General features: G+C 39.1%; 1 protein-coding gene across 1 annotated transcript in view; it reads left to right on the top strand.

The window, feature by feature from the left end:
- DNAH11 (dynein axonemal heavy chain 11) overlaps positions 1–26,945 on the top strand; it is a 415,753-nt gene that overhangs the window by 353,097 nt on the left and 35,711 nt on the right. The window contains 8 exon segments of the mRNA XM_037836873.1: positions 1,863–2,027; positions 3,743–3,883; positions 8,125–8,295; positions 9,896–10,018; positions 11,192–11,385; positions 12,613–12,761; positions 13,610–13,737; positions 16,000–16,227. Of these exon segments, the coding sequence (XP_037692801.1) occupies positions 1,863–2,027; positions 3,743–3,883; positions 8,125–8,295; positions 9,896–10,018; positions 11,192–11,385; positions 12,613–12,761; positions 13,610–13,737; positions 16,000–16,227 (1,299 nt within the window).

Raw genomic sequence — 26,945 nt, forward strand, 5'->3', positions numbered from 1 at the left:
ATTTGCAAATGTTTTCTCCTATAACGTGGGTTGTCTTTTTACTTCTTGGTGGTGTCCTTTCAAGCACATACTTTTTTTTATTCTGATGAAGTCCAATTTAGATCTTTGATCCGCTTTGAGTTAGTTTTTGTGTGTGGTGTGAGGTAGGGGTCCAGCTGCATTCTTTTGCTTGTGATCATCCAGTTGTCCTGGCTCCATTTGTTAAAAAGACTATTTTTTCACCTTCAAATTGTCTTGACACCCTTGTTGAAAATGAATTGACTGTAAATGTAAAGGTATATTTTTGGACTCCCAATTATGTTCCATTGATTTCTTTGTTGGTTCTTAGGCCAGTACCACATTGTCTTGATTACTGTAGCTTTGTAGTAAATTTTGAATTTGGGAAGTGTGAGCTTTCCAACTTTATTCTTCATTTTCAAGATTGTTTTGTGTCTTCTGGGTCCCTTGAAATTCCATATGAATTTTAAGATGAATTTGTCAGTATCTGCAAATAAATACAACTAGGATTTTGATGAGGATTGCACTGAATCTGTAAATCAGTGGGGGGAATGTTTCTGTGTTGTTCATGTGTTAAATGTATTCTTTCTGATGCTATTGTAAATAAAAATGTTTTCTTAGCTTTACTTTCAGGTTGTTCATTTATAATGTATAGCAATTTGATTGAATTTTGAATACTGATCTTATATCCTGCAACCTTGTTGAGCTCATTTTATTAGTTTTAATATTTTTGTGGCTAATTTTATTTTATATTGCCTTGGTACATTTGTCAAATCTAAGAAACTAACAGAGGCACATTACTATTAACTAAACTTTCTCTTAAGTGTTTTAAATTAAACTCACATTCTTAGACCTCTTCTCATTTCACCTGTGAATAGTTCAGGATGCATCTCTTAATACCTAAGAACTTTAAATTATATATACATAAATATATAAATCACCTTGCCATTATTACATTAACAAAATTCAAATAATTCCTTAATATCTTCTTTATGTAAATATTCCCTATTTAAATATTTAAATATCATTTTAATTTCCCAATTGTCCATAGATATTCCCACATTTAAATATTCCATATTTAATTATTCCATATTTAAATATCCCCAATTGTCTCAGAAATGTCCTTTACAGTTTGTTTGCTTGAATCAAGAGCTGAACAGTGTCCTTCCATTGCAGATGATCCTTAAATCTTTTTAGTCTCTCTTATTCTGTAACAGCCCTCCCTCCTCTTTTTTTTTTTTTTTTTTTTTTTAATGCCACTGGTTTCTTAGCAAAGCTGAGTCATTTGTCCTGTAGAAAGCCCTACATTCTGGATTGGGCTCATTGCTTTCTTGTGGTATGGCTTAACTTGTTCTTCTATGTGCAATACTTTTCTGTGGACTGATATTTCAATCTAGGAGCTTGGGTTGATTCAGCTGATTTTTGGCTGGAATTCATCCTGAGTGGTGCTGTGTTTTTCCTGTTGTATCACAGTTGTAATGTTGCCCCTCTTGCAGTGATGCAAAGGAAGATCACTGAGCTTGGATGGGGCCTGTTTCTTACTATACCATCCAATCCTTTGCAGGCCTGGCCTCAGACCAACAGTAGGTAGTTGATCTGATATTGTTTTAAACAAATTATTCTGATAGGTTTTTGATAAAATAGTTGTGATAAATGTTCATTATTCCAGATCCTAGATGACAACCAGTTCTTACCAGGCCTGCTGAACTTTTAAAAAGAATTTTTTTTTAAATTATGGTTAGTATGGTTTTAATGTTAAGTGTAATTCATTATATTCAAATTCCATGAAATGTATGGTTAAGGAAACTGCCTACTATAAATATCTGTTCAACTACCATTTCTTGCACTTCTCTTGTTTGTATTAGCTGGTTTTGACAAAGCACCAAAATGACTTTAAGATTGAGCTGCAGCACCTGGAGGACGACCTCCTTCTGCGCCTTTCTGCAGCCGAGGGCAGCTTTTTAGATGACACTGAACTGGTGGAGAGACTGGAGATGACAAAGGCCACTGCAGCGGAGATAGAGCGCAAGGTAGGACACCTGAGGCTCTACTGAATGAAGAGCTTCAGGTGAAAGCCTAATCAAACTTAGAAATTCCTCCAAGAGGCCTAATTTGCTGTTGAGTTTGGGTCAGTTAATAAAGTGTCCTTAAAAATTGGACCGTTTGGGATACTGAATGGAGATGAAGATGATCAAACTTGAGTTTCTCCTAATGCAACTGAGAGCCAGTCGTTTAAATTAGACCATGTCAGGCTATGTTTTCATTATTTTTTTTCTAAGTGACCAAATTTGAAGAAAATCAGGGCCTGTTGGCTTATATGGTCTAACATCTAAAAATGCTTGGCATTTTCTGGCATCCAGCTCTAGCAAACTGAGATCCTGCAGTCTCACGGTAGGTTTCCCAGACTGCTGTACATTTCAGAGAAATACTTAAGAGCTGAAGTTTTGTTTATAGGCCTTCGGTGGTGAGTGACTGAGCAAGGAGTGGTCTCCTGCTGTCCAAAAATGCATTATTCACCCGGGAAAACTGACATTTCCTAAAAGCCAGTAAAAATTTTCATTGAGCAGGCTTCCTGCTGAATATCCAGTGTGTCCCAATGTGCCTTACACTTGGTGTGTACTTTTGAGTTTCATGATTGGCCATTGACCCTTTTAATTCCAGTGTTTCAATATGAGAAGAACCCTTCTTTACTTTCTTGAATGTCCCCATTAGTAAGTAACCTATTAATTACCCAACAGAGTCTGTCACCACATATCCAATATATTTGCCTTAATTTAAGTAAGGAATTGGAAACCCAAATTACTCTATCCATTTAAGTAAGCAAATTCTAGGTGACTCCTAAGATGGTAAAGATTAGAGCAATTAACAAAATTAGGTCTTAGCTTTGAAGTTAACTAACTTCTAATTGCCTCTGAAAATGTCTCTCCCTATCTTCTTAATATATAGTCAAGTAGTAACTTCCCTCTCTGCACTGGATTTTCTTTATATCTTTTTATACACAAGTATGAATCAAGTCTGTAGAAATTAAAGGAAAATACCATCTTACGAAGTTATAGGACTAACAGTAGTCCTAGATAAAAGAAATAGATGTTTGTGCCTTGAATAAAAATGATATGTTAGCTGGTGGTGGTGGTGGTTTTTTTTTTTTTTTTAATTATCCCTCAAGGGTACTCAGAGGCTAATACATAAAGATAAACTAAATGGAAATATATGAGCATATGGATGATCTTTCGCAAAGTCAGAAGTAGATGGTCATGAGAGTCTTAATATAAAGGCTTTTTAGAAAGCATAGCTATTGGATTTATTATTGACCTTGGCTGCTTTTGTATACCTGGTTAACCAATAAAGTTATTGGCATTGAACTGACCCAGCAGACTTTTAAGAGCCATCCCTGGGAGGTGATATAGCTGGGTTATTAACCCCTGAAAGTGAGAGGGGAGGGAGAAAGGTGACATTACTCAGGGACAAATTCTGTTGAGCCAAACACAATCAGAATTGTTTAATCTGTAACTTATAGAACAGCTAAAGAGATATTGTCCATTCTCACTGAAAACTAAGTTTATGAAAATTTTTATTTTAAAATATTAATTTGATAATCTTAGAAAAGCTTAAGCACGTAGATGCCACTCATGTCATTAATTCTGATATTAAAAATTTCTCATTTCAGATATGTCCCTTCCATCTCTTGGAAAAATAAAGCAAATATGAAGAGTAAGTAACGGAATTTTTTTTTATCACAACATAGGTGATTGAAGCCAAAGAAAATGAAACAAAAATCAACGAGGCCCGAGAAAGCTACAGACCAGTGGCAGCAAGAGCAGCTCTTCTTTACTTCGTTATTAATGATCTCAGAAAAATCAACCCCATCTATCAGTTCTCCTTGAAGGTAATGCTGAACAGGCTGAGAACATTTTAAAAGTTCAGGACTTCATTATGTTTCTGGAAGTAAACATGGAATTTATTTTTAAGCAATCAGTGCACCCAGTAAGGAAACACAAGCAAAAGGAAATCATGGGCAAAAGCAAAAACAAACAAACAAAAAATCCTGATTCTCTCAGGAAATTTAACTTAGACTTTTTAACAAAGCTTTGACATAAACTGTCGATGTGACATCTGAGTACACTGTGCATTGTTTCATAAACAGAATCTTAAGGAGTTTATTAAATATAAGGGAATTCTTCTAAGGTTCCTATTCTTTCTGTGTGAAATTGTAGATGTTTTATAAAGAGATTTCCCATATATCTTTGGTAAAGATGGAGGAACAGTAAGAACTGTTTATTCTTTAAGAACAACCATTTATTAAGCCATTATAACACACCATGTACTTTTATATACATTGGTTCACTTTAATTCCTGTAGCATCCAAACAAGGTACATAATTTTATCCCCATTTAAAAAAAAAAAAATAAAAGAAAATTATCATTCTCAGAATTTAAATAAATTTCCCAAGAATTCACATTTTGTAATCCTAAGAGGCAGGATTTGAACCTATGTCTGTCTGTTTCCAAAGCACATACTTTTTACCTTGCATCACTCTGTCCTAGGTAGTATTCATTCCTTCTGTCAGCCACTTTTTAATCTAATATTTTTTAAGATCCATCATTGTGCCTGCTGGTGTGCTGGTCATTGAGTATATAGTGGTGAAAAAACAGATATATATATTTAAATTTACAAAAGTGATAAGTACAATGAGAGAGAATAGCACGGGCGGGGAGGGAGGGGAGCTCCTTTACACTGGAGATGCAGGGAAGGCCACTCTGAGGAAGTGACATTTTACCTGATTCCTGAAGTATAAGTGGGACATAGACATGTGAGGAGTTGGGATAGAGTGTTCGGAGAAAACAGGATGTGTGAGCCATGAAAGAGTTTGGAGATTCAGGGTAGTAAAGTGAATCTGTGTGGCTGGAAGATAATGAGTCAGGGAGGGAGCAGGTGGTAAGCGACGAATCTAGAGAAGTAGGTAAGGGCTAGATTATGTGGGCCTTTATAGGCCATGTGAAGGATTTTGGATTGTTTTCTGTGCAACAAGAAGCCATTGACATGGAAAGGTGTTAAGGATGAAACTGATGTGGTGAACAAAGAGTCAGAGAGAAGTGAACAGACTTATGATATGATTTGGAGCTAGAATCACCAGCTCTTGGAAATGGATTGGATGCAGACAGTGACAAAGAGAAGACAGTCAAGTATAACTAGTAGTTTTCCTAGTAGTATGCATATAGTGCAAAAATACTAAGAAGCATAGTGTGTGTGGATTTTGGAACTGGGACAGTGTATATGAAGAATAATGAAATAAAATAAAATTAGTAGTGGAAGGCCAATATTACCCAAATACTAAAACCAGACTAAGACATTACAAGAAAAGAAAAGTATAGAGCAATACCTTTCATGAACTTAGTTAGATGTGTAACTTCTCAAAGATTGGCAAACTGAATGCAGCCATATACATAAAGTATAATTATATTATAACCAAGTGGAATTCATGCTAGGAATGCAAGTTGATCTAATCATCAAAAACCATGCAGTATATTTCACCACTTTAACAGAATAAAACAGAAAAAATCATATGATCATTTCAGTTGATACAAAGAATCTGACAAATTTCAATGCCAATTCATAATTACAAAAAGAAAAAGTCTCTCAGTGAACCAGGAAGAGAAAGTAACTTCTCAACATGATAAAGGTCATCTCCAAAAACCTAGAGATAACATTATACTTCATGTTGAAATATTGAATGCTTTCCTCTAATATTGAGAACAAGACAAAGATGTCTGTGTTCACTTCTATTCAGCATTGGGCTGGAGGTTATAGCCAGCACGATAAGATAATACAGGCAAAGAGATTTTAAAAAGAAAAAAGACTGTCTTTTTTCACAGGGTATCTAATCATATATGTGGAAAATCCTAAGAAACCTATAAAAATGCTACTAGAAATAAGAAACGACTTTTTAACAAGATTATGGGGTATAAGGTCAATATACAAAATCCATTGTATTTCTGCATACAAGGTACAAACAATTGGAAAAATAAAGTTAATAAGCAAACACTGTTTACAATAGCCTCCAGAAACATGAAACACTTAAGGATAATTTTAACAAAATGTAAGCAAGGTCTGTATACTATAAACTACAAAACAGTGTTGAGAGAAATTAAGGAAGACCTAAATAACAAAGATACCTTGGTTATGGATTGGTACACTCATTGTTAAGATATCAGTTCTCTCCAGAATGATTGATTGATTCAATTCAATCTCAACCAAAATCCCAGGAGACCTTTTTTGTAGAAATTGGCAAGCTGATTCCAAAATTGATGTGGAAATGCAGAGGGCTTAAAATAGCTAAACAAATTTGAAAAAGAAGAGCAAAGCGGAAGGACTTAAAATACTTGATTTCAAGGCTTAATATAAACCTCCACTACTCCAGATAGTGTGGTGCTGGCCTAAAGTTAAATACATGTATCAGTGGAACAGAATAGAGAGTCCAGAAATAGACCCACGCTTGTGTGGTCAATTGATTTTCAACAATGGTAGAAAGACAACTCAATAGGGAAAGGATGGTCTTTGTAACAGATAGCCACATGAAATAAAATGAACTTCAACTAGTATATCACATCATACACAAAATTCAAAGTTAATCAGCTGAACTATAAAATGTCTAGAAAAAAATAGACAAGCTTGCGGCTTTTGTTTGGGCAGAGATAATAAATTGGACCTTATTGAATTTTAAAATTTATACTCTTCAAAACACACTGTTAAGAAAAAGAAAAGGCAAGCCACAGACCAATAAAAGCAATATACACGATACCTGTATCTGACAATGAACTTGTATCCAGAATATATATAAAGAACTCTTACAACTCAGTAGTAAAACAAATAACTCAATTAAAATATAGATAAGATTTGAACAGACATGTCATATAGTGAGACATCCATATTGTCCATAAGCACATTAAAAATGCTCAATAGTCACCAGAGACATGGAAAATAAAAATACAGGGAGATATTACTATATACCCACTAGGAGAGCTAAAATTTTAGGATACTGTCAGTATCAAGTATTGGCATAGATTTGGAAACACTGCACTGTCTCACATTACTGGTGGGAATGCAAACCATTTTGGAAAATGGTTTGGCAGTTTTTTATGAAGTTAAATGTACATTTACAATTTGATCCAGCAATTTTACTCTGGATGTTACCCAAGAGAAATAAACACATATGTCCACACAAAAACTTGTTCGTAAATATTCTTCGAAACTTTGTTTTAGTAGCCAAAATTTCAAAACAACCCAAAGAGCTAACAAGTAAATAGATACACAAATTCGGTATATCCATATAGTGAGATACAACTCGCAGTATAGATATGAACTATTATTACATACAACACATGGGTATAACACAGAGCATTATGTTGAGAAAAAGAAGTCAGAGACAAGTGAGTTTATACTGGATGATCCTATTTAGGTCAATGTCCAGAAAAAGTAAAACTTACCAATAGTGACAGAAGACATGGTAGTACTTGGTTGGGTGTGATGGAGCACATGGGAACTTTTTGGGATGATGGAAATACATCAAATTAGTACTTCTTAAATTCCATCTTACCAGTAGTTACTGCATATATCAGTCCTTGTAAGGTTTTACTTTCACTCAAAATACAGACTTCAAGACAAATCAATATGTGGTCTCTGATCCCTGTCCACCAGCCAAAAAATATACAGATATAGATTATATAAAATCCACCCAGCCCTATTATTACCAAGGCATGAAATAGGTTAATAAACAAATATCAAGAATGATTTCAAAATGGAGAACAGACTACCAAAGGGCAGCCCAAAAGTATATGGGTAAAAGGAGAGAGGACGGTGCAATTCAGTTGGCCTGAACATACCAAAGCTGGGGAGGAGATGTGGTAGATTTTATGGAATAACAGGAGTCCTAATCTAGTAATGGCAGCTAACATTTAATGAGCACTTAGCAGGTGCCAGGAACTGTTCTAAGAGCTCATACAACCTCACAAAACTCCTGTCTTCTCTCTCCACACAGATGAACCTTAAACTGTAGCCCTGTGTCTCTGGGGCTTGCTAGACCTCCAGACACCTGTTTTGACCCTTTAACAGTCCCATTCAATCCCCCAGGCCTTCAGCGTGCTGTTCCACAGAGCGATGGAGCAGGCTGACAAGGTGGAGGGTGTGCCGGCGCGCATCTCCAGCCTGACAGAGAGCGTCACCCACACTGTCTTCCTCTATGCCAGCCAGGCTCTGTTTCAGAAGGACAGACTCACCTTCCTGGCCCAGATGGCTTTTCAGGTGAGGAAATCGGTCACTCGAAAGCAGACCCCGAACCACAGCTAGATACCGCTGTTTATTATGTGTTTCACGTCTGCTGTTGGAAAGCGTAGACACCTGTTTTGGATGCCCTTGGTGACATGAAGAAGCTGCATTCCCTGCAGGGAGCTCGGGCATCCGGCAACCTTGGGCTTGTCGGCTGGATCCCTGTGCGCTGGAGGGCGGGCATGCCCTGGGAGCCCCTGAAGAATGGATGAAACGTTCTCCTCCCCTTCTCAGACCCCATGAAGAGCCTCCCAGGTATTGCCTGGAGCGTTCTTTGAGATCAGGGTTATGAATGCTGTTCCAAATGTTCCTAGGAATTTCTCCAAGAGCTCCAGGTTTCCCAGATGCACCTTCAGATAGACCTGTTTTCCTTGGTGTCTCTGCGTGTGAACTTATGTCAGTCCAAACTTTCAAGAAAGGTCCATGTCTTATTTATTGTGTGTCCTCTAAAGAGCCTTGCACACAGAGGCATTTTATAAATGCCTGTAGTTAATAATGACAAGCTATTACTTCTCATTCTGTTTTGTTGACATTCATAGATTCCTTTGGATTGGGTAAGAATATATGGGTGTAGGTGTTTTCTAATGGATGTGATAAATAGGAGCAAAGCATTACAAAACAAATATTGTACATACTGGCATTAATAGTAAAACTGTCGAAGGCCAGGAATTTTGATGCATGATATATGCACATGTGCGTGTGTGTCTCTTTACAACCTCCCTTTGGAAGTCATAGGTGAATTATAATCTATCTCAAGACCTGACAATCTATGTAAAGCAAAGCCTCATATCCTGGCATTACTTGTTTGTTGAAATAAATTGAATTAAGAAAAATTACTTATCCAATAAAATATTATTTTGATGCATGTTAGGACCCATAATGTATTTTGAAAATATCTAGAATTTTCAAATAGCAAAAAATTCAAAATATTTACTTAACTTTGTAGTGTGTTACAGTTTCCATGTGAGAATAATGAATACTTCATTTGTGCCCCCAAGAGTAGTATGGACTTATTATCGGTTCTTTAAGTAGAAAGTCTAAAGTATGTTCCAGTTCATGATGTATTTGTTTAGTAGTATGCAGAAAACAATAATTTCCTTAATTTCTCAATATCAACTCACATATAAAACAAAACTTTCATACATCCAATAGTAGTATATTGGATATCATTTCTATCCCAGGACTAACATGTAATGCTAATTCAACCTTCTGTTTAATAATTCAGTCCATTGTTACCGAGGCTTTCTCATTTTATATATAAAATTTTAAGACAAGTGTGATCTAACACTGAAAACTAAATATCAAAGCATGTTTCAACTATGCTGCTGATAAGCATGTCTTAGAATTGGAATAAATAAGCCTTTGCAATTATTTTATATTAGATTTCCATGAATGGTTTTGAGATCATCAACATAATCTAAGATACCTTATTTCAGATACAGAATAACAGTTACAGGAATTCTCAGCAGCCTTGGTTCAGCCTATTCAGTAATGTCTATTTAATGGTGACTGCCTCCTGTGAATCATAGTTGGGATGTTAACTGAATGACCATTTTCAATTTTATGTACTTTTAAGATTTTGTTGCGAAAGAAAGAGATAGACCCCCTTGAATTGGACTTCCTGCTTCGATTCACAGTTGAACACACTTACCTGAGTCCTGTTGACTTCCTAACTACTCAGTCATGGAGTGCTATTAAGGTCTGTTCAGAAAATGGTTTTTCAATTTCTAAATCTTATTTCAGGTCTCAGCTCTCTTAGATCTGGATATGTAATTTTACAAAGTATGAGTGATTAGACACCATTTCAGTTATAGAAATATGCTATAACATATATAATATGATTGCCTTTAAAATTGGTATTTGTATTATTTTCTTATTTGGAAGTAAAGGACCTATTGATGTATATGTGTGTAGGAACATCATAAATATGTGTAGTCTTTCAGGATCTTCAATAAAAGTCTAGGAATATAAATGAAACATTTTTTTCAATTTACTTGAATGAGGTTTCTTTATTTTGTTTTCTTTTTATAATACCTTTTCTAAATATCTTCAAATTACACAATATGGTATTCTCATTGAAAAATATTAAACAATACAGAATACTGTAGAAAAAAATGAAAGTCACTCTTCAACCCCAATTATCAATCGTTATTCCGTTTTTTTCCTATCAGAAAATAACTGTTGGTAACAGTTTACTTCTCAGGCTCTGGATTTCCTTGAAGAAGCTGAACGTATGTTGAGCTTTCTTCCATTCTTTTTCTAAGAAGGAAATATTTCTATGCATTGAAATTAACCATGTTATCTCTCATTAAAAAGTAGAATTTGTAATGAGAATATCACTTTAGATTTATAAATTGAAGGTCACTGTGTATCAGTCAGGGTCTCAGCAGAAAATGGCAAATTCAAGCGGATTAGGAGGAGCGTTTAATGGAGAGCGTGTTTTCATGGAATGGGCAAGAAGGGTAAGGGAATCAACCAGAGATGGTGAAGGAAGGGGAGGAGCAGTTACTAGAAATACTGAGAAATGAAGTTTTGGGAGAGAGCCAACCTATAGGAGCGGGCCTTCGGCAGAGGAGCATAGCCACTGCCAAATCATGTTCTAGCAGGGAGAGAGCTGGAGTGAGAAACACCCCACCTCTCTCCTTCAGCCTCTCTGTCTCCTGGCAGTGCCTCCTGTCAGCCAAACCCTCAGTCCAGAGAACCATGGGGCTTCAATCACGTAGTTCTAAGCAGGGCAGAAAAGGGTGCAGAGGGAAACTGGAGACGAAAATGACTATCAAGCACAATTTATTTAGATACATTCACAAATGGTTATCTCAAATGATAAGCTATTGTATATAACATTCTTGTCTGTTCTCCCATTTTATTACAGGCGCTAGCTCTTATGGAGGAATTTCGAGGTATAGACCGAGATGTAGAAGGATCTGCCAAGCCATGGAAGAAGTGGGTTGAATCCGAGTGTCCAGAAAAAGAGAAGTTACCGCAAGAATGGAAGAAGAAAAGTTTAATACAGAAGCTAATTATTTTGAGAGCAATGCGCCCTGACAGGATGACACATGCTCTCAGGTGAGATTAGTCAGCATTTTTGGAAATGCAAGTTAACAGAGAGAAACTTAGTCTTCGGGGTTAGGACTATCTGGTGGAGATGGAATTAGCCAAGGTGTTTACGAGGTTGTATTCATGGGACGTGATTCTGCTGAGACGTTGATATTATAATCACTACTCTTGTTAAACTTTGCTAAACACTGAACAGTATGTTGGCCTGTAGGCAGACTCAGCACATCCTTCCTGAAAAGCTTAATTCTGAAATCAGTAAAGGAGACAGGGAGCTGATGGAAATATTCTCAGAAGAGATGGGTGTCAGCAGAGTTCAGAGGGCAGGAGCATGCATTATCCAAGTGTAATTTCCATCGTCTTTATTCAGAGGTGGCATTTTGGCTTCAAAGATTTTGTGTGTCAAACAAAAATGAATGCTTTTCAATACAGCCCCTTGTGCTGTAGCTTTACAACCAACACAATTTGACAGCAGAAGCTCCTGTATACATCTTGGTCCCATTGTCCTTTTTCTCTGCCCTCTTGGCTTCTAAGTGGTAATGTGCTATTTAAGTCACACAAGTCTTATTCTAATTTGAATTCACTTACCAAAGCCTTCTCAATTTCCTTCTCTATGATGCTCCTCTTCCTTCAATAATATTCACGTGCCTCCGATTTTTTTTTCCTTTGCTCTGTCGGGTTCAGCCAATTTTCCCTTTGCCAAAGCTGCTGCTGAACACCTACTTTACAAGTTAATTCTGCTTAGTAGTGCTTACTTTCTGCTAAATCTGATGCTGCTGGAAAATAATCCCTGCCTAATTGAGCTTTCCTGTGTTAGAAACACCCCAAAAAGCAGTTGTATATTCATGAGAAGCCCAGCAGGCTGGAAAATTGCATTGTGGCAAATCTAATGAACTGTTAATAAGTAATGGGGGAATCTGGCAGGGGAGATTTGGGGGATACAAAGCCCTAAGCAGGCAGCTGATGGTACTCAGGAGGGGGGGGTCTCAGTAGCCCCCCAAAATGGAAGGTAGGCTTCCGATTTTTAGAGCATCTGAAGGAGGGGGGGGGGTATTTCATTGATACAATGACTGCATAAATCTAGACAGATACATATTGTTATTCAAACAAGACATTCCATGCATACAAACATGGTTTCTTTCTTTTTTGCATCTGTAGTTTAAGTTTATCCAAGTTGTGATATATTTTCAAGGTTAAAACCACTCCTCCTGTTCTTTGCATTACGTTTTTTTTTAAAAGGAATTTTGTGGAAGACAAACTGGGGGCCAAGTATGTAGAGGGGACCAGACTGGACTTAGTTAAAGCGTTTGAAGAAAGCAGCCCAGCCTCCCCGCTGTTCTTCATCCTGTCTCCAGGGCTGGATGCCCTGAAAGACCTAGAGGTCCTTGGTGAGTGGCCAGGAGGCCCCTGGCCGGCCCACCGCCCACCCTTCCTCTCACCTGCCACCCGCTGCCCTTCCTTTCAGCTCACCGTTATCTTCGTTTCTTTTTTCTCATTTGGTGGAGATTGGGTGGATGGAAATGTAAGGATAATAACACTGTAGCCTGAAGAAATGTTCAAATGGAACATTCCGCTGGTTGGCATAATGCAAGTTTCTTTTGTACTGTTTTCTACCTTTTGACTAGATGAGGGCCAGAGGGCAATTTTCTCCATGCTCATGTAATCTTGTGCCCCCTGTGACTAAATAATGGTCATTAGAGCAAGTGTATTCGATTGTGCAAAGCACTGTCGCTTTGTGCTCTGGATTGCTATTCCCCACGGCCTATGCCGAGAATACCAGGTTAATATAGCTGTGACCTGACTGTGCTCAATTTGAACGCAGCCTCACAAGGTGAGAGGCATGCGCATTTACCCAATGAACCAGTCCCTTCAAAAAATGATGTGATATCTACCACATGTTGCTCCTTTTTATTAGGGAACTGCTTTGCTACTCCTGCAAGAGTTTATAAGGCTTAATAACAATGCCCACCATCTATCAAAATGTCAAAAGCTTCATTATCATAAAACCAGAGGACTGATTTCCACAGGCTTTTCTAATGCTGATGGGGAGGCAGCCCTTGAGAGCTCAAAATGCAGCTTGTTGAAAGGATAGAGGTTTAGTTCAGATTATTCAGGAAAGTGACCTAGTAGGTGGCATCAGTGACCACCAATGCAAACTGGGCCACAACCCTCCATGTTCTCCCCACCTCTCCGCTGTTCCCACTTCCTCTCACCGTGTTGTATTTTCCTCTCACAGGCAAAAAACTGGGGTTTACAATTGACTCCGGAAAATTCCACAACGTGTCTTTAGGACAAGGTCAGGAGATGGTGGCAGAAATGGCACTGGAGAAAGCATCCAAAGGAGGACACTGGGTGATTCTCCAAGTGAGTATTACGTTTTCAGGGAAAACACTGTCAGCGAACACAACGGATGGGCAGTACAGAGCTGCCCTGCTCAACCCGAATGCGCCTTTACCACGGTACGTGTTAACTTGAGGGAACCTCTCTCTCAAGCATTGCTGACATCTTCTAAGGTGGTTAAGGGCTGTGATGACTGGGGACGGCCATGATATTTTGTGGAACTTTCTAACCATTGTGCTTAAACATTAGAAACATCAGGACACCCCATCTTTCTCCTGACTTAGGGATATCTGACACATTCCAAAAGTGCTTGAGGACAAATAGGATATTAAAGACTGCTGACAACAATGTCATTATAATATCCCACATTTGCATGTTGTTTTAAAGTTGACAGAGCACCTAATTCTTACATATTATCTTGTACAACCTTGACTCTGCCTCTAACCAACTTTGTTACTTTGCTCAAATCACATTCCCTTACTAAGCCTTTGTTTTACTCACTTGTGAATTAAGGGGATCAGAGAAGATAACACTGTTATCCCTCTAGGGCTAATATAAAGGTCTACAATTCCACAATCCCTTGTTCTCTGGGGTAGCTCCCTTGCTGAGGATTCTGGCAAGAGTCCAGGAATTTAAATGCCCCTACATGGTATATAGGCCAGGTTTAAAGGGCACTTGAGAGATTTGCTGATGCCTCTTCAGCAAACCCAGCTGTCTCAGCATGCCTGGGAATGGCCTTTTGATCTGCCGCACAGTGATATCAAGGTTCTTATTTATATGACAGAATATCTACTAAGCAATTCCTGGGATAAATTATTTCTAAAAGCATCACAACAAAGCTGCCAGGGTAGGTATTGTCATTGCCATTATGAAGAGAAGAGTGGGCCTTGGAGTGGCATGAAGATTTCCCAAGGCCACACAGCTGGTACGTGTCAGAGCTGGTACTCCACTCTAGGTGTTCTGGAAGCAAGCCACATTCTTTCCTCTGTCTCACACCATCACTGCCACCCTCATGCAAAGGCAGACCTCCTCCAGTATCATGGTTTGATGCATTTTGCAATTCTGCTTGAAATAAAACTGGATGCATGAAGAGGCTAACCAGGGCCCAAGCAGCCTTCTGGAACATTAGGACCTACTGCTTAGATGAGGCCTGTAGTATCCAAAAGCAGATATGGTTGGTGACTTGGGGCAGTATATCCCCTTCTTAAGCTTGCAGAGTCAAACATGTTAATGGTGGAGTATTTGTTTGTTTTTTTCCAGAGATAGCAGTTGTTCAGACAGTTTGGTAGAAGCCAAGGTCTTCTCACAAAGGAAAAGCTTCTTTGAGTGTCCACATGAGCCCAGCCAGACTGGCAAGAATGCCAGGAGAGTTATAGTCATCCTCAAAAGAACATACTATTCTAAATAAAATGTTTCTACTATTTTAACGTCTATGGACCAAAAAAACACAAGTTATAAGTTTTACCATAAAAAAATCTTGGGACAACCAATGTCTGCTTTTGGGTATCGATTTCAGACCTTTGATTTTTGTTCTTAGTGGTAAAGCAGTAAGCTAGAATGTAACTGGGTATGATATTTCAATTTATGTATCAAGAACGCCAAAGCCAGAGCACATGTGACGTATGGCTTTTATCCTCTCTCCCAGCACCACCTACCAAGCTTTCCCTGTGGGTATTTAATATTGGAAGAGCAAGTTTGTAAATCATAAAACTGAAAAAGCAAATAGTGATGTTGATGTCATTTGTTTCTTTCCTAGTTCTGAGAGCTCTAAGGTTTGAAAAAAATAACATTAGGAATAAGAAGAGCATCTTAATGTAATGAGTGACTGCCTTCTTTTCCATCTAGCCTTTTTTCCCTTACATCCTTTTGAGCTCATGTATTATGAGTAGGAGTTATAGTAGAGGAGGTTCTGTCAGAAACAAGGAAGTGGGTGATGGGGTTAGTTTTCATACTTTATTAATCTAATCCAGATCTGTCTCCGCAGTTGGCTTTGAAATGTAACAAAGCATCAGGCAACTCCATCTCCCAAGTAACTGGTAGGTGTTTGGAAGGAGGCAAGAGTGTTAGAGGGAGATTTGGGCTTAAAAAGACAACCTGGGGTGAATTAGAGCATTTGATGTGTTCAGTGTTCAATTCTGTTCTGACTTTTTCTGAATGATAATGAAGGAAAACTTAATCTTGGTTTTCTGAGTTTTCAACACGTTTATGCATAGGGCAATGCTGCAAACCTGTATTCAGGTAAAATACTTTCGTTTCATAGGACTCATAAGCCATACTCTCTTTCAGAATGTCCATTTGGTAGCCAAGTGGCTAGGAACCTTGGAGAAACTCCTTGACCGATTCAGCCAAGGAAGCCACAGTGATTACAGGGTTTTCATGAGTGCCGAGTCTGCACCTACCCCAAATGAACATATCATCCCTCAAGGACTCCTGGAAAATTCCATTAAAATCACTAATGAACCCCCCACAGGAATGCTGGCCAATTTGCATGCTGCCCTCTACAACTTTGATCAGGTAAGAAAACAGAAGAACCTGTTCTGACAATTAAATGAGGGTCTTCTCCAAGACTGTGGGGCCATCATCAACTCAGGCATCTCTTTCAGAGGGATGAAGGGAAACCCTGACGTTCTTGCGCGTGTGTGAGTGTGTGTAATCTCTCAAAAGATTGCTCCTGTCATCCTCCATTCCAGTGACCAGGGAATATATTTAGGTTTCCACCCTAAAAATAAGAAAACTGCAGCCACATGTTTAGATAGAAGGAATCAGATAGAAGGTTGAGGAACCTGCTTTTTGAAGACGAATGTGGCCGCCTAGTATCTCTTACCACAGAAAGAGAAGACATTGATATTCTTGTTGTTGATTATGTTGATGATGACAATGATAATGACATGGGAAAAGTTCCAGTGTAGTATTTTAGATCTGATTTTTTGTTTGTTTTTGTTAACGAAGTTATAGGGGAGGCAGGGCAAGATGGCGTACTGGTGAGCTGTATGTTTTAGTTACTCCTCCAGGAAAGTAGATAGAAAGCCAGGAACTGCGTGGACTGGACACCACAGAGCAATCGGACTTTGGGCATACTTCATACAACACTCATGAAAACGTGGAACTGCTGAGATCAGCGAAATCTGTAAGTTTTTGTGGCCAGGGGACCCGCACCCCTCCCTGCCAGGCTCAGTCCCGTGGGAGGAGGGGCTGTCAGCTCCGGGAAGGAGAAGGGAGAACTGCAGTGGCAGCCCTTATCGGAAACTCATTCTACTGATCCAAACTCCAACCACAGATAGACTGAGACCAGACACCAGAGAATCTGAGAGCAGCCAGCCCAGCAGAGAGGAGACAGGCGTAGAAAAAAACAACATGAAAAACTCCAAAATAAAAGCGGAGGATTTTTGGAGTTCTGGTGAACATAGAAAGGGGAAGGGCAGAGCTCAGGCCCTGAGGCTCATATGCAAATCCCGAAGAAAAGCTGATCTCTCTGCCCTGTGGACCTTTCCTTAATGGCCCTAATTGCTTTGTCTCTTAGCATTTCAATAACCCATTAGATCTCTGAGGAGGGCCCTTTTTTTTTTTTTAATCCTTTTTTCTTTTTCTAAAACAATTACTCTAAGAAGCCCAATACAGAAAGCTTCAAAGACTTGCAATTTTGGCAGGTCAAGACAAGAGCAGAACTAAGAGAGCTCTGAGGCAAAAGGCAATAATCCAGTGGCTGAGAAAATTCACTAAACACCACAACTTCCCAAGAAAAGGGGGGTGTCCACTCACAGCCATCATCCTGGTGGACAGGAAACACTCCTGCCCATCGCCAGCCCCATAGCCCAGAGCTGCCCCAGACAACCCAGTGTGACGGAAGCGCTTCAAATAACAGGCACACACCACAAAACTGGGCGTGGACATTAGCCTTCCCTGCAACCTCAGCTGATTGTCTCAGAGTTGGGAAGGTGGAGCAGTGTGAATTAACAAAGCCCCATTCAGCCATCATTTCAGCAGACTGGGAGCCTCCCTACACAGCCCAGCAGCCCAGAACTGCCCTGGGGGGATGGCACTCACCTGTGACATAGCACAGTCATCCCTCAACAGAGGACCCGGGGTGCACAGCCTGAAAGAGGGGCCCACTTGCAAGTCTCAGGAGCCATACGCCAATACCAAGGACTTGTGGGTCAGTGGCAGAGACAAACTGTGGCAGGACTGAACTGAAGGATTAGACTATTGCAGCAGCTTTAGAACTCTAGGATCACCAGGGAGATTTGATTGTTAGAGCCACCCCCCTCCCTGACTGCCCAGAAACACGCCCCGTATACAGGGCAGGCAACACCAACTGCACACGCAAACTTGGTACACCAATTGGACCCCACAAGACTCACTCCCCCACTCACCAAAAAGGCTAAGCAGGGGAGAACTGGCTTGTGGAGAACAGGTGGCTCGTGGACGCCACCTGCTGGTTAGTTAGAGAAAGTGTACTCCACGAAGCTGTAGATCTGATAAATTAGAGATAAGGACTTCAATTGGTCTACAAATCCTAAAAGAACCCTATCAAGTTCAGCAAATGCCAAGAGGCCAAAAACAACAGAAAATTATAACGCATATGAAAAACCCAGACGATATGGATAACCCAAGCCCAAGCACCCAAATCAAAAGACCAGAAGAGACACAGCACCTAGAGCAGCTACTCAAAGAACTAAAGATGAACAATGAAACCATAGTACGGGATACAAAGGAGATCAAGAAGACCCTAGAAGAGCATAAAGAAGACATTGCAAGACTAAATAAAAAAATGGATGATCTTATGGAAATTAAAGAAACTGTTGACCAAATTAAAAAGATTCTGGACACTCATAGTACAAGACTAGAGGAAGTTGAACAACGAATCAGTGACCTGGAAGATGACAGAATGGAAAATGAAAGCATAAAAGAAAGAATGGGGAAAAAAATTGAAAAAATCGAAATGGACCTCAGGGATAAGGTAGATAATATGAAACGTCCGAATATAAGACTCATTGGTGTTCCAGAAAGGGAAGAAAAGGGTAAAGGTCTAGGAAGAGTATTCAAAGAAATTGTTGGGGAAAATTTCCCAAATCTTCTAAACAACATACATACATAAATCATAAATGCTCAGCGAACTCCAAATAGAATAAATCCAAATAAACCCACTCCGAGACATATTCTGATCACACTGTCAAACACAGAAGAGAAGGAGCAAGTTCTGAAAGCAGCAAGAGAAAAGCAATTCACATACAAAGGAAACAGCATAAGACTAAGTAGTGACTACTCAGCAGCCACCATGGAGGCGAGAAGGCAGTGGCACGATATATTTAAAATTCTGAGTGAGAAAAATTTCCAGCCAAGAATACTTTATCCAGCAAAGCTCTCCTTCAAATTTGAGGGAGAGCTTAAATTTTTCACAGACAAACAAATGCTGAGAGAATTTGCTAACAAGAGACCTGCGCTACTGGAGATACTCAAGGGAACCCTACAGACAGAGAAACAAAGACAGGACAGAGAGACTTGGAGAAAGGTTCAGTACTAAAGAGATCCGGTATGGGTACACTAAAGGATATTAATAGAGGGGAAAAATATGACAAACATAAACCAAAGGATAAGATGGCTGATTCAAGAAATGCCTTCACGGTTATAACGTTGAATGTAAATGGATTAAACTCCCCAATTAAAAGATATAGATTCGCAGAATGGATCAAAAAAAATGAACCATCAATATGTTGCATACAAGAGACTCATCTTAGACACAGGGACACAAAGAAACTGAAAGTGAAAGGATGGAAAAAAATATTTCATGCAAGCTACAGCCAAAAGAAAGCAGGTGTAGCAATATTAATCTCAGATAAAATAGACTTTAAATGCAGGGATGTTTTGAGAGACAAAGGCCACTACATACTAATAAAAGGGGCAATTCAACAAGAAGAAATAACAATCGTAAATGTCTATGCACCCAATCAAGGTGCCACAAAATACATGAGAGAAACACTGGCAAATCTAAAGGAAGCAATTGATGTTTCCACAATAATTGTGGGAGACTTCAACACATCACTCTCTCCTATAGATAGATCAACCAGACAGAAGACCAATAAGGAAACTGAAAACCTAAACAATCTGATAAATGAATTAGATTTAACAGACATATACAGGACATTACATCCCAAATCACCAGGATACACATACTTTTCTAGTGCTCATGGAACTTTCTCCAGAATAGATCATATGCTGGGACATAAAACAAGCCTCAATAAATTTAAAAAGATTGAAATTATTCAAAGCACATTCTCTGACCACAATGGAATACAATTAGAAGTCAATAACCATCAGAGACTTAGAAAATTCACAAATACCTGGAGGTTAAACAACACACTCCTAAACAATCAGTGGGTTAAAGAAGAAATAGCAAGAGAAATTGCTAAATATGTGGAGACGAATGAAAATGAGAACACAACATACCAAAACCTATGGGAGGCAGCAAAAGCAGTGCTAAGGGGGAAATTTATAGCACTAAACGCATATATTAAAAAGGAAGAAAGAGCCAAAATCAAAGAACTAATGGATCAACTGAAGAAGCTAGAAAATGAACAGCAAACCAATCCTAAACCAAGTACAAGAAAAGAAATAACAAGGATTAAAGCAGAAATAAATGACATAGAGAACAAAAAAAACAATAGAGAGGATAAATATCACCAAAAGTTGGTTCTTTGAGAAGATCAACAAGATTGACAAGCCCCTAGCTAGACTGACAAAATCAAAAAGAGAGAAGACCCATATAAACAAAATAATGAATAAAAAAGGTGACATAAGTGCAGATCCTGAAGAAATTAAAAAAATTATAAGAGGATACTATGAACAACTGTATGGCAACAAACTGGATAATGTAGAAGAAATGGACAATTTCCTGGAAACATATGAACAACCTAGACTGACCAGAGAAGAAATAGAAGACCTCAACCAACCCATCACAAGCAAAGAGATCCAATCAGTCATCAAAAATCTTCCCACAAATAAATGCCCAGGGCCAGATGGCTTCACAGGGGAATTCTACCAAACTTTCCAGAAAGAACTGACACCAATCTTACTCAAACTCTTTCAAAACATTGAAGAAAAGGGAACACTACCTAACTCATTTTATGAAGCTAACATCAATCTAATACCAAAACCAGAAAAAGATGCTACAAAAAAGGAAAACTACCGGCCAATCTCCCTAATGAACATAGATGCAAAAATCCTCAACAAAATACTTGCAAATTGAATCCAAAGACACATTAAAAAAATCATACACCATGACCAAGTGGGGTTCATTCCAGGCATGCAAGGATGGTGCAACATAAGAAAATCAATCAATGTATTACAACACATTACCAAGTCAAAAGGGAAAAATCAATTGATCATCTCAGTAGATGCTGAAAAAGCATTTGACAAAATCCAACATCCCTTTTTGATAAAAACACTTCAAAAGGTAGGAATTGAAGGAAACTTCCTCAACATGATAAAGAGCATATATGAAAAACCCACAGCCAGCATAGTACTCAATGGTGAGAGACTGAAAGCCTTCCCTCTAAGATCAGGAACAAGACAAGGATGCCCGCTGTCACCACTGTTATTCAACATTGTGCTGGAAGTGCTAGCCAGGGCAATCCGGCAAGACAAAGAAATAAAAGGCATCCAAATTGGAAAAGAAGAAGTAAAACTGTCATTGTTTGCAGATGATATGATTTTATATCTAGAAAACCCTGAGAAATCGACGATACAGCTACTAGAGCTAATAAACAAATTTAGCAGATTAGCGGGATACAAGATTAATGCACATAAGTCAGTAATGTTTCTATATGCTAGAAATGAACAAACTGAAGAGACACTCAAGAAAAAGATACCATTTTCAATAGCAACTAAAAAAATCAAGTACCTAGGAATAAACTTAACCAAAGATGTAAAAGACCTATACAAAGAAAACTACATAACTCTACTAAAAGAAATAGAAGTGGACCTTAAAAGATGGAAAAATATTCCATGTTCATGGATAGGAAGGCTAAATGTCATTAAGATGTCAATTCTACCCAAACTCATCTACAGATTCAATGCAATCCCAATCAAAATTCCAACAACCTACTTTGCAGACTTGGAAAAGCTAGTTATCAAATTTATTTGGAAAGGGAAGATGCCTCGAATTGCTAAAGACACTCTAAAAAAGAAAAACGAAGTGGGAGGACTTACACTCCCTGACTTTGAAGCTTATTATAAAGCCACAGTTGCCAAAACAGCATGGTACTAGCACAAAGATAGACATATAGATCAGTGGAATCGAATTGAGAATTCAGAGACATACCCTCAGATCTATGGCTGACTGATCTTTGATAAGGCCCCCAAAGTCACTGAACTGAGTCATAATGGTCTTTTCAACAAATGGGGCTGGGAGAGTTGGATATCCATATCCAAAAGAATGAAAGAGGACCCCTACCTCACACCCTACACAAAAATTAACTCAAAATGGACCAAAGATCTCAATATAAAAGAAAGTACCATAAAACTCCTAGAAGATAATGTAGGAAAACATCTTCAAGACCTTGTATTAGGCGGCCACTTCCTAGACTTTACACCCAAAGCACAAGCAACAAAAGAAAAAATAGATAAATGGGAACTCCTCAACCTTAGAAGTTTCTGCACCTCAAAGGAATTTCTCAAAAAGGTAAAGAGGCAGCCAACTCAATGGGAAAACATTTTTGGAAACCATGTATCTCACAAAAGACTGATATCTTGCATATATAAAGAAATCCTACAACTCAATGACAATAGTACAGACAGCCCAATTATAAAATGGGCAAAAGATATGAAAAGACAGTTTTCTGAAGAGGAAATACAAATGGCCAAGAAACACATGAAAAAATGTTCAGCTTCACTAGCTATTAGAGAGATGCAAATTAAGACCACAATGAGATACCATCTAACACCGATTAGAATGGCTGCCATTAAAAAAACAGGAAACTACAAATGCTGGAGGGGATGTGGAGAAATTGGAAGTCTTATTCATTGTTGGTGTGACTGTATAATTGTTCAGCCACTCTGGAAGTCAGTCTGGCAGTTCCTTAGAAAACTAGATATAGAGTTACCATTCGATCCAGCGATTGCACGTCTCGGTATATACCCGGAAGATCGGAAAGCAGTGACACGAACAGATATCTGCACGCCAATGTTCATAGCAGCATTATTCACAATTGCCAAGAGATGGAAACAACCCAAATGTCCTTCAACAGATGAGTGGATAAATAAAATGTGGTATATACACACGATGGAATACTACACGGCAGTAAGAAGGAACGATCTCGTGAAACATATGACAATATGGATGAACCTTGAAGACATAATGCTGAGAGAAATAAGCCAGGCAGAAAAAGAGAAATATTATATGCTACCACTAATGTGAACTTCGAAAAATGTAAAACAAATGGTTTATAATGTAGAATGTAGGGGAACTAGCAATAGAGAGCAATTAAGGAAGGGGGAACAATAATCCAAGGAGAACAGATAAGGTATTTAACGTTCTGGGGATGCCCAGGAATGACTATGGTCTGTTAATTTCTGATGGATATAGTAGGAACAAGTTCACAGAAATGTTGCTATGTTAGGTAACTTTCTTGGGGTAAAGTAGGAACATGTTGGAAGTTAAGCAGTTATCTTAGGTTAGTTGTCTTTTTCTTACTCCCTTGTTATGGTCTCTTTGAAATGTTCTTTTATTGTATGTTTGTTTTCTTTTTAACTTTTTTTTCATACAGTTGATTTAAAAAAGAAGGGAAAGTTAAAAAAAAAAAAAAAGATAAGAAAAACAAGGAAAAAAAGATGTAGTGCCCCCTTGAGGAGCCTGTGGAGAATGCAGGGGTATTGGGCTACCCCACCTCGATGGTTGCTAACGTGATCACAGACATAGGGGACTGGTGGTTTGATGGGTTGAGCCCTCTACCATAGGTTTTACCCTTGGGAAGACGGTTGCTGCAAAGGAGAGGCTAGGCCTCCCTATGGTTGTGCCTAAGAGCCTCCTCCCGAATGCCTCTTTGTTGCTCAGATGTGGCCCTCTCTCTCTGGCTAAGCCAACTTGAAAGGTGAAATCACTGCCCTCCCCCCTACGTGGGATCGGACACCCAGGGGAGTGAATCTCCGTGGCAAAGTGGAATATGACTCCCGGTGAGGAATGTAGACCTGGCATTGTGGGACGGAGAACATCTTCTTGACCAAAAGGGGGATGTGAAAGGAAATGAAATAAGCTTCAGTGGCAGAGAGATTCCAAAAGGAGCCGAGAGGTCACTCTGGTGGGCACTCTTACGCACACTTTAGACAACCCTTTTTAGGTTCTAAAGAACTGGGGTAGCTGGTGGTGGATACCTGAAACTATCAAACTACAACCCAGAACCCATGAATCTCGAAGACAGTTGTATAAAAATGTAGCTTATGAGGGGTGACAGTGGGATTGAGAAAGCCATAAGGACCACACTCCACTTTGTCTAGTTTATGGATGGATGAGTAGAAAAGTAGGGGAAGGAAACAAACAGACAAAGGTACCCAGTGTTCTTTTTTACTTCAATTGCTCTTTTTCATTCTAGTTATTATTCTTGTTATTTTTGTGTGTGTGCTAATGAAGGTGTCAGGGATTGATTTAGGTGATGAATGTCGGAAATAAAGTGGTACCTGTAAGGGAATAAACGCTCTCTCGGTTCTGGAGGAGAAAAGAATTTATTTACGATCTTGCAAGATCGGACGTCCAGCCAAACATGCGGAAGGCTGGCGCCCCAGAGGAAGAGAATGGCGATGTTTAAATCTCCTACTCCTAATTCGCAAGTCCCTCCCCTGTTTCCCCATTGACTGGGTACTACAGAGGTTACAGCCTATCCGAGAACACTAACTAATTCATCTTTTGAGATTTTAATTTGTACAGCCAATCCCAGAGAGCCAACTAGCTCATTATTGAGATTTTGAACTGATTAGCCAATGCCCCCCCCCCCCAAATTTTTATTTTTTTGCTGTGAGTTCCCGCCTCTGATACTACCTCATGTCTCTTTACATCAGGCAGATTCTCTCTTCTCTTTGTCTGGGGCTTGTTTAAACTGGTTTTGCCTCCATTTCCCTTATTCCATGCTGTCTCTATGTGAAAACGAAACTTATTCCTTTCTTACAGATTCCCTCCTCTTTTTTTTTTAAACACTTTTAGTTTTCACATTTTAGATTCTCAAATTTGCTAAGGGCTTTTTTTACATTCCTCATCATAGGGATCTTTCTTATTTTTGATTCTAGTGGTTTTGATGGCTTTTTGAACTAGCCTTTGAGCACACGGGATTATGTAGCACCCAGCTGTTATAAACATTTTGGCTGGAATGATAAGGAAAATTAAAATAGATGTTGCAGTTCCTTTCCATTTCTCGAACCAATTTTCCAACCATTCTATGAGTGGGTTGTTAATGCTAGAATTCTTTTCTAGTTTCTGAAATAAGGCTGTTAAGCCTTGTAGGGCTTTGGTGATAGTTCCATTAGGTGCAGTATTATTGGGGATGAATGTGCGACAATTTCCCCCAACTATAGCACAGATGCCTCCTTTTTCAGCTAGCATTATGTCTAGGGCCATTCTGTTCTCCCATGCCATTCGGCTAGTGGCATCTAACTGTTCTGCTATTTTTTTAAATGACATTCCTGGTATAGTTGATAAATTTTAGCTGACGATTGACATTTTTATTGATGGTGACCCACCAGAATAAGGATGATTTAAATTCTGCAGCTAATTGATTTCTAGCTTTAAACTCATTAGGAACTTTCTAGGGAACCCCTATACTATCTACAAACATTTTTTTATTGAAGGAACTAGGTACACTTTGTACATTTTTCTTTTCTACTTTGCCTTGGGTTGGTACTTTATTACTTTCAAATGCCAGGGTAAATGAGATAGCCAATTGAACCAGAGCACAGGTTCCTCCCCACCTTTCAGGTAGTGTTGGCCAGAGGATGCCCTTCCCACAGTACCACCAGAGGTCTGCTCGGGATATAGTTAGGCTGGAGAAGTTGCCAGTACTATCCTTGCTCACATTCCACACCTGTGTACACAAAGCCATGGTACCAAGATTCTGGAGCCCTTCTTCCCATCTGGAGAGACAGGCAGAGTGGTTTCCGGGACCAAGGTGAGACGCTGGTATGGCTTTGACACTTCCCTCCTGGACTGGAGGGAAAAGGGAGGACAACGTACTACAACTTTCACCAGGAGTAGCATTTTGAAAGAGGAGTGTTATACATTTAAACTCCCTTTCATGCTTTTTCATCCCCAAGGGGAAGGGCATAATCTGAACAGTGGGTTGTTTGGTTGCACAAGCAAACAGTTACTGCTGTTTAGACTCTGGATGGTATGTTTGCCCCATTCTACCCAGGCATTTGTATTTCCATAACCTGTCTCTATTTCTGTGGTTTGCTTTAAGTCTTTGGCCTTAAGTATTCTAATGACCTTGGGGTCAATTTGTACTGGAGAGTTAAATTCCAGCCAAGTTTCCCTTAATGGTTTTTCCTCCAACCTGGGTTAAGACCCATCCCTCACACTGTGTGGTCCACCAAGCAGTGTTCCAAGGATAACAGGGGTTAGGTGTCTCATAAGTTATACTCTCAAATGTTCGCCCCCCAACAATCTTGCTTTCTATTTGAACAGTCTGCTTACATAAATGCTTATATTCCTCTCTCAGTTGTTGCTGACGTTTTAGATTTTTACAGCTCATTACTTGACAAACATCAAATTGTACAGTTTGAGACTTTAAGCCTTTGACTACACTTATAACCAGCTTAGCAGAACCTGTTACTCCTTGAATATAGAACATTATGATCAGCATAAGCAATTTCATCATTAAGCTATACACAGAGCACAATGCAAACATAGGGTTTAATCCAGCCCTTTCTCCCTTCTAATATGTTCCTTTAACTGTTGCCTATTTAAAGTGATCCTTAGGGGATCTGAGGTAGGAGTCACTTTCCAGGATTCAGGTTGAGTTGCTGGATACTTATCGTCTGGTTCAGGCACCGGTCCCTTCACTCGTGTGTAATGAGTCCAGCCTCTTTCTGCCGTTCGGACTGCCGTCTTAGTTGTCAGCAAGACTTGATAGGGTCCTTCCCAGATCGGTTGAAGTTTGGATTCTTTCCACGACTGGATCAGAACCCAGCTGCCAGGCTGATGTCAATGGGCAGCAAATTCAAGAGGCAGGGTCTGAGCCAGCAGTCCACGGTGC

This window comes from Choloepus didactylus, chromosome 5 (assembly GCF_015220235.1).
Source record: "Choloepus didactylus isolate mChoDid1 chromosome 5, mChoDid1.pri, whole genome shotgun sequence".
NCBI classification, from domain to species: domain Eukaryota; kingdom Metazoa; phylum Chordata; class Mammalia; order Pilosa; family Megalonychidae; genus Choloepus; species Choloepus didactylus.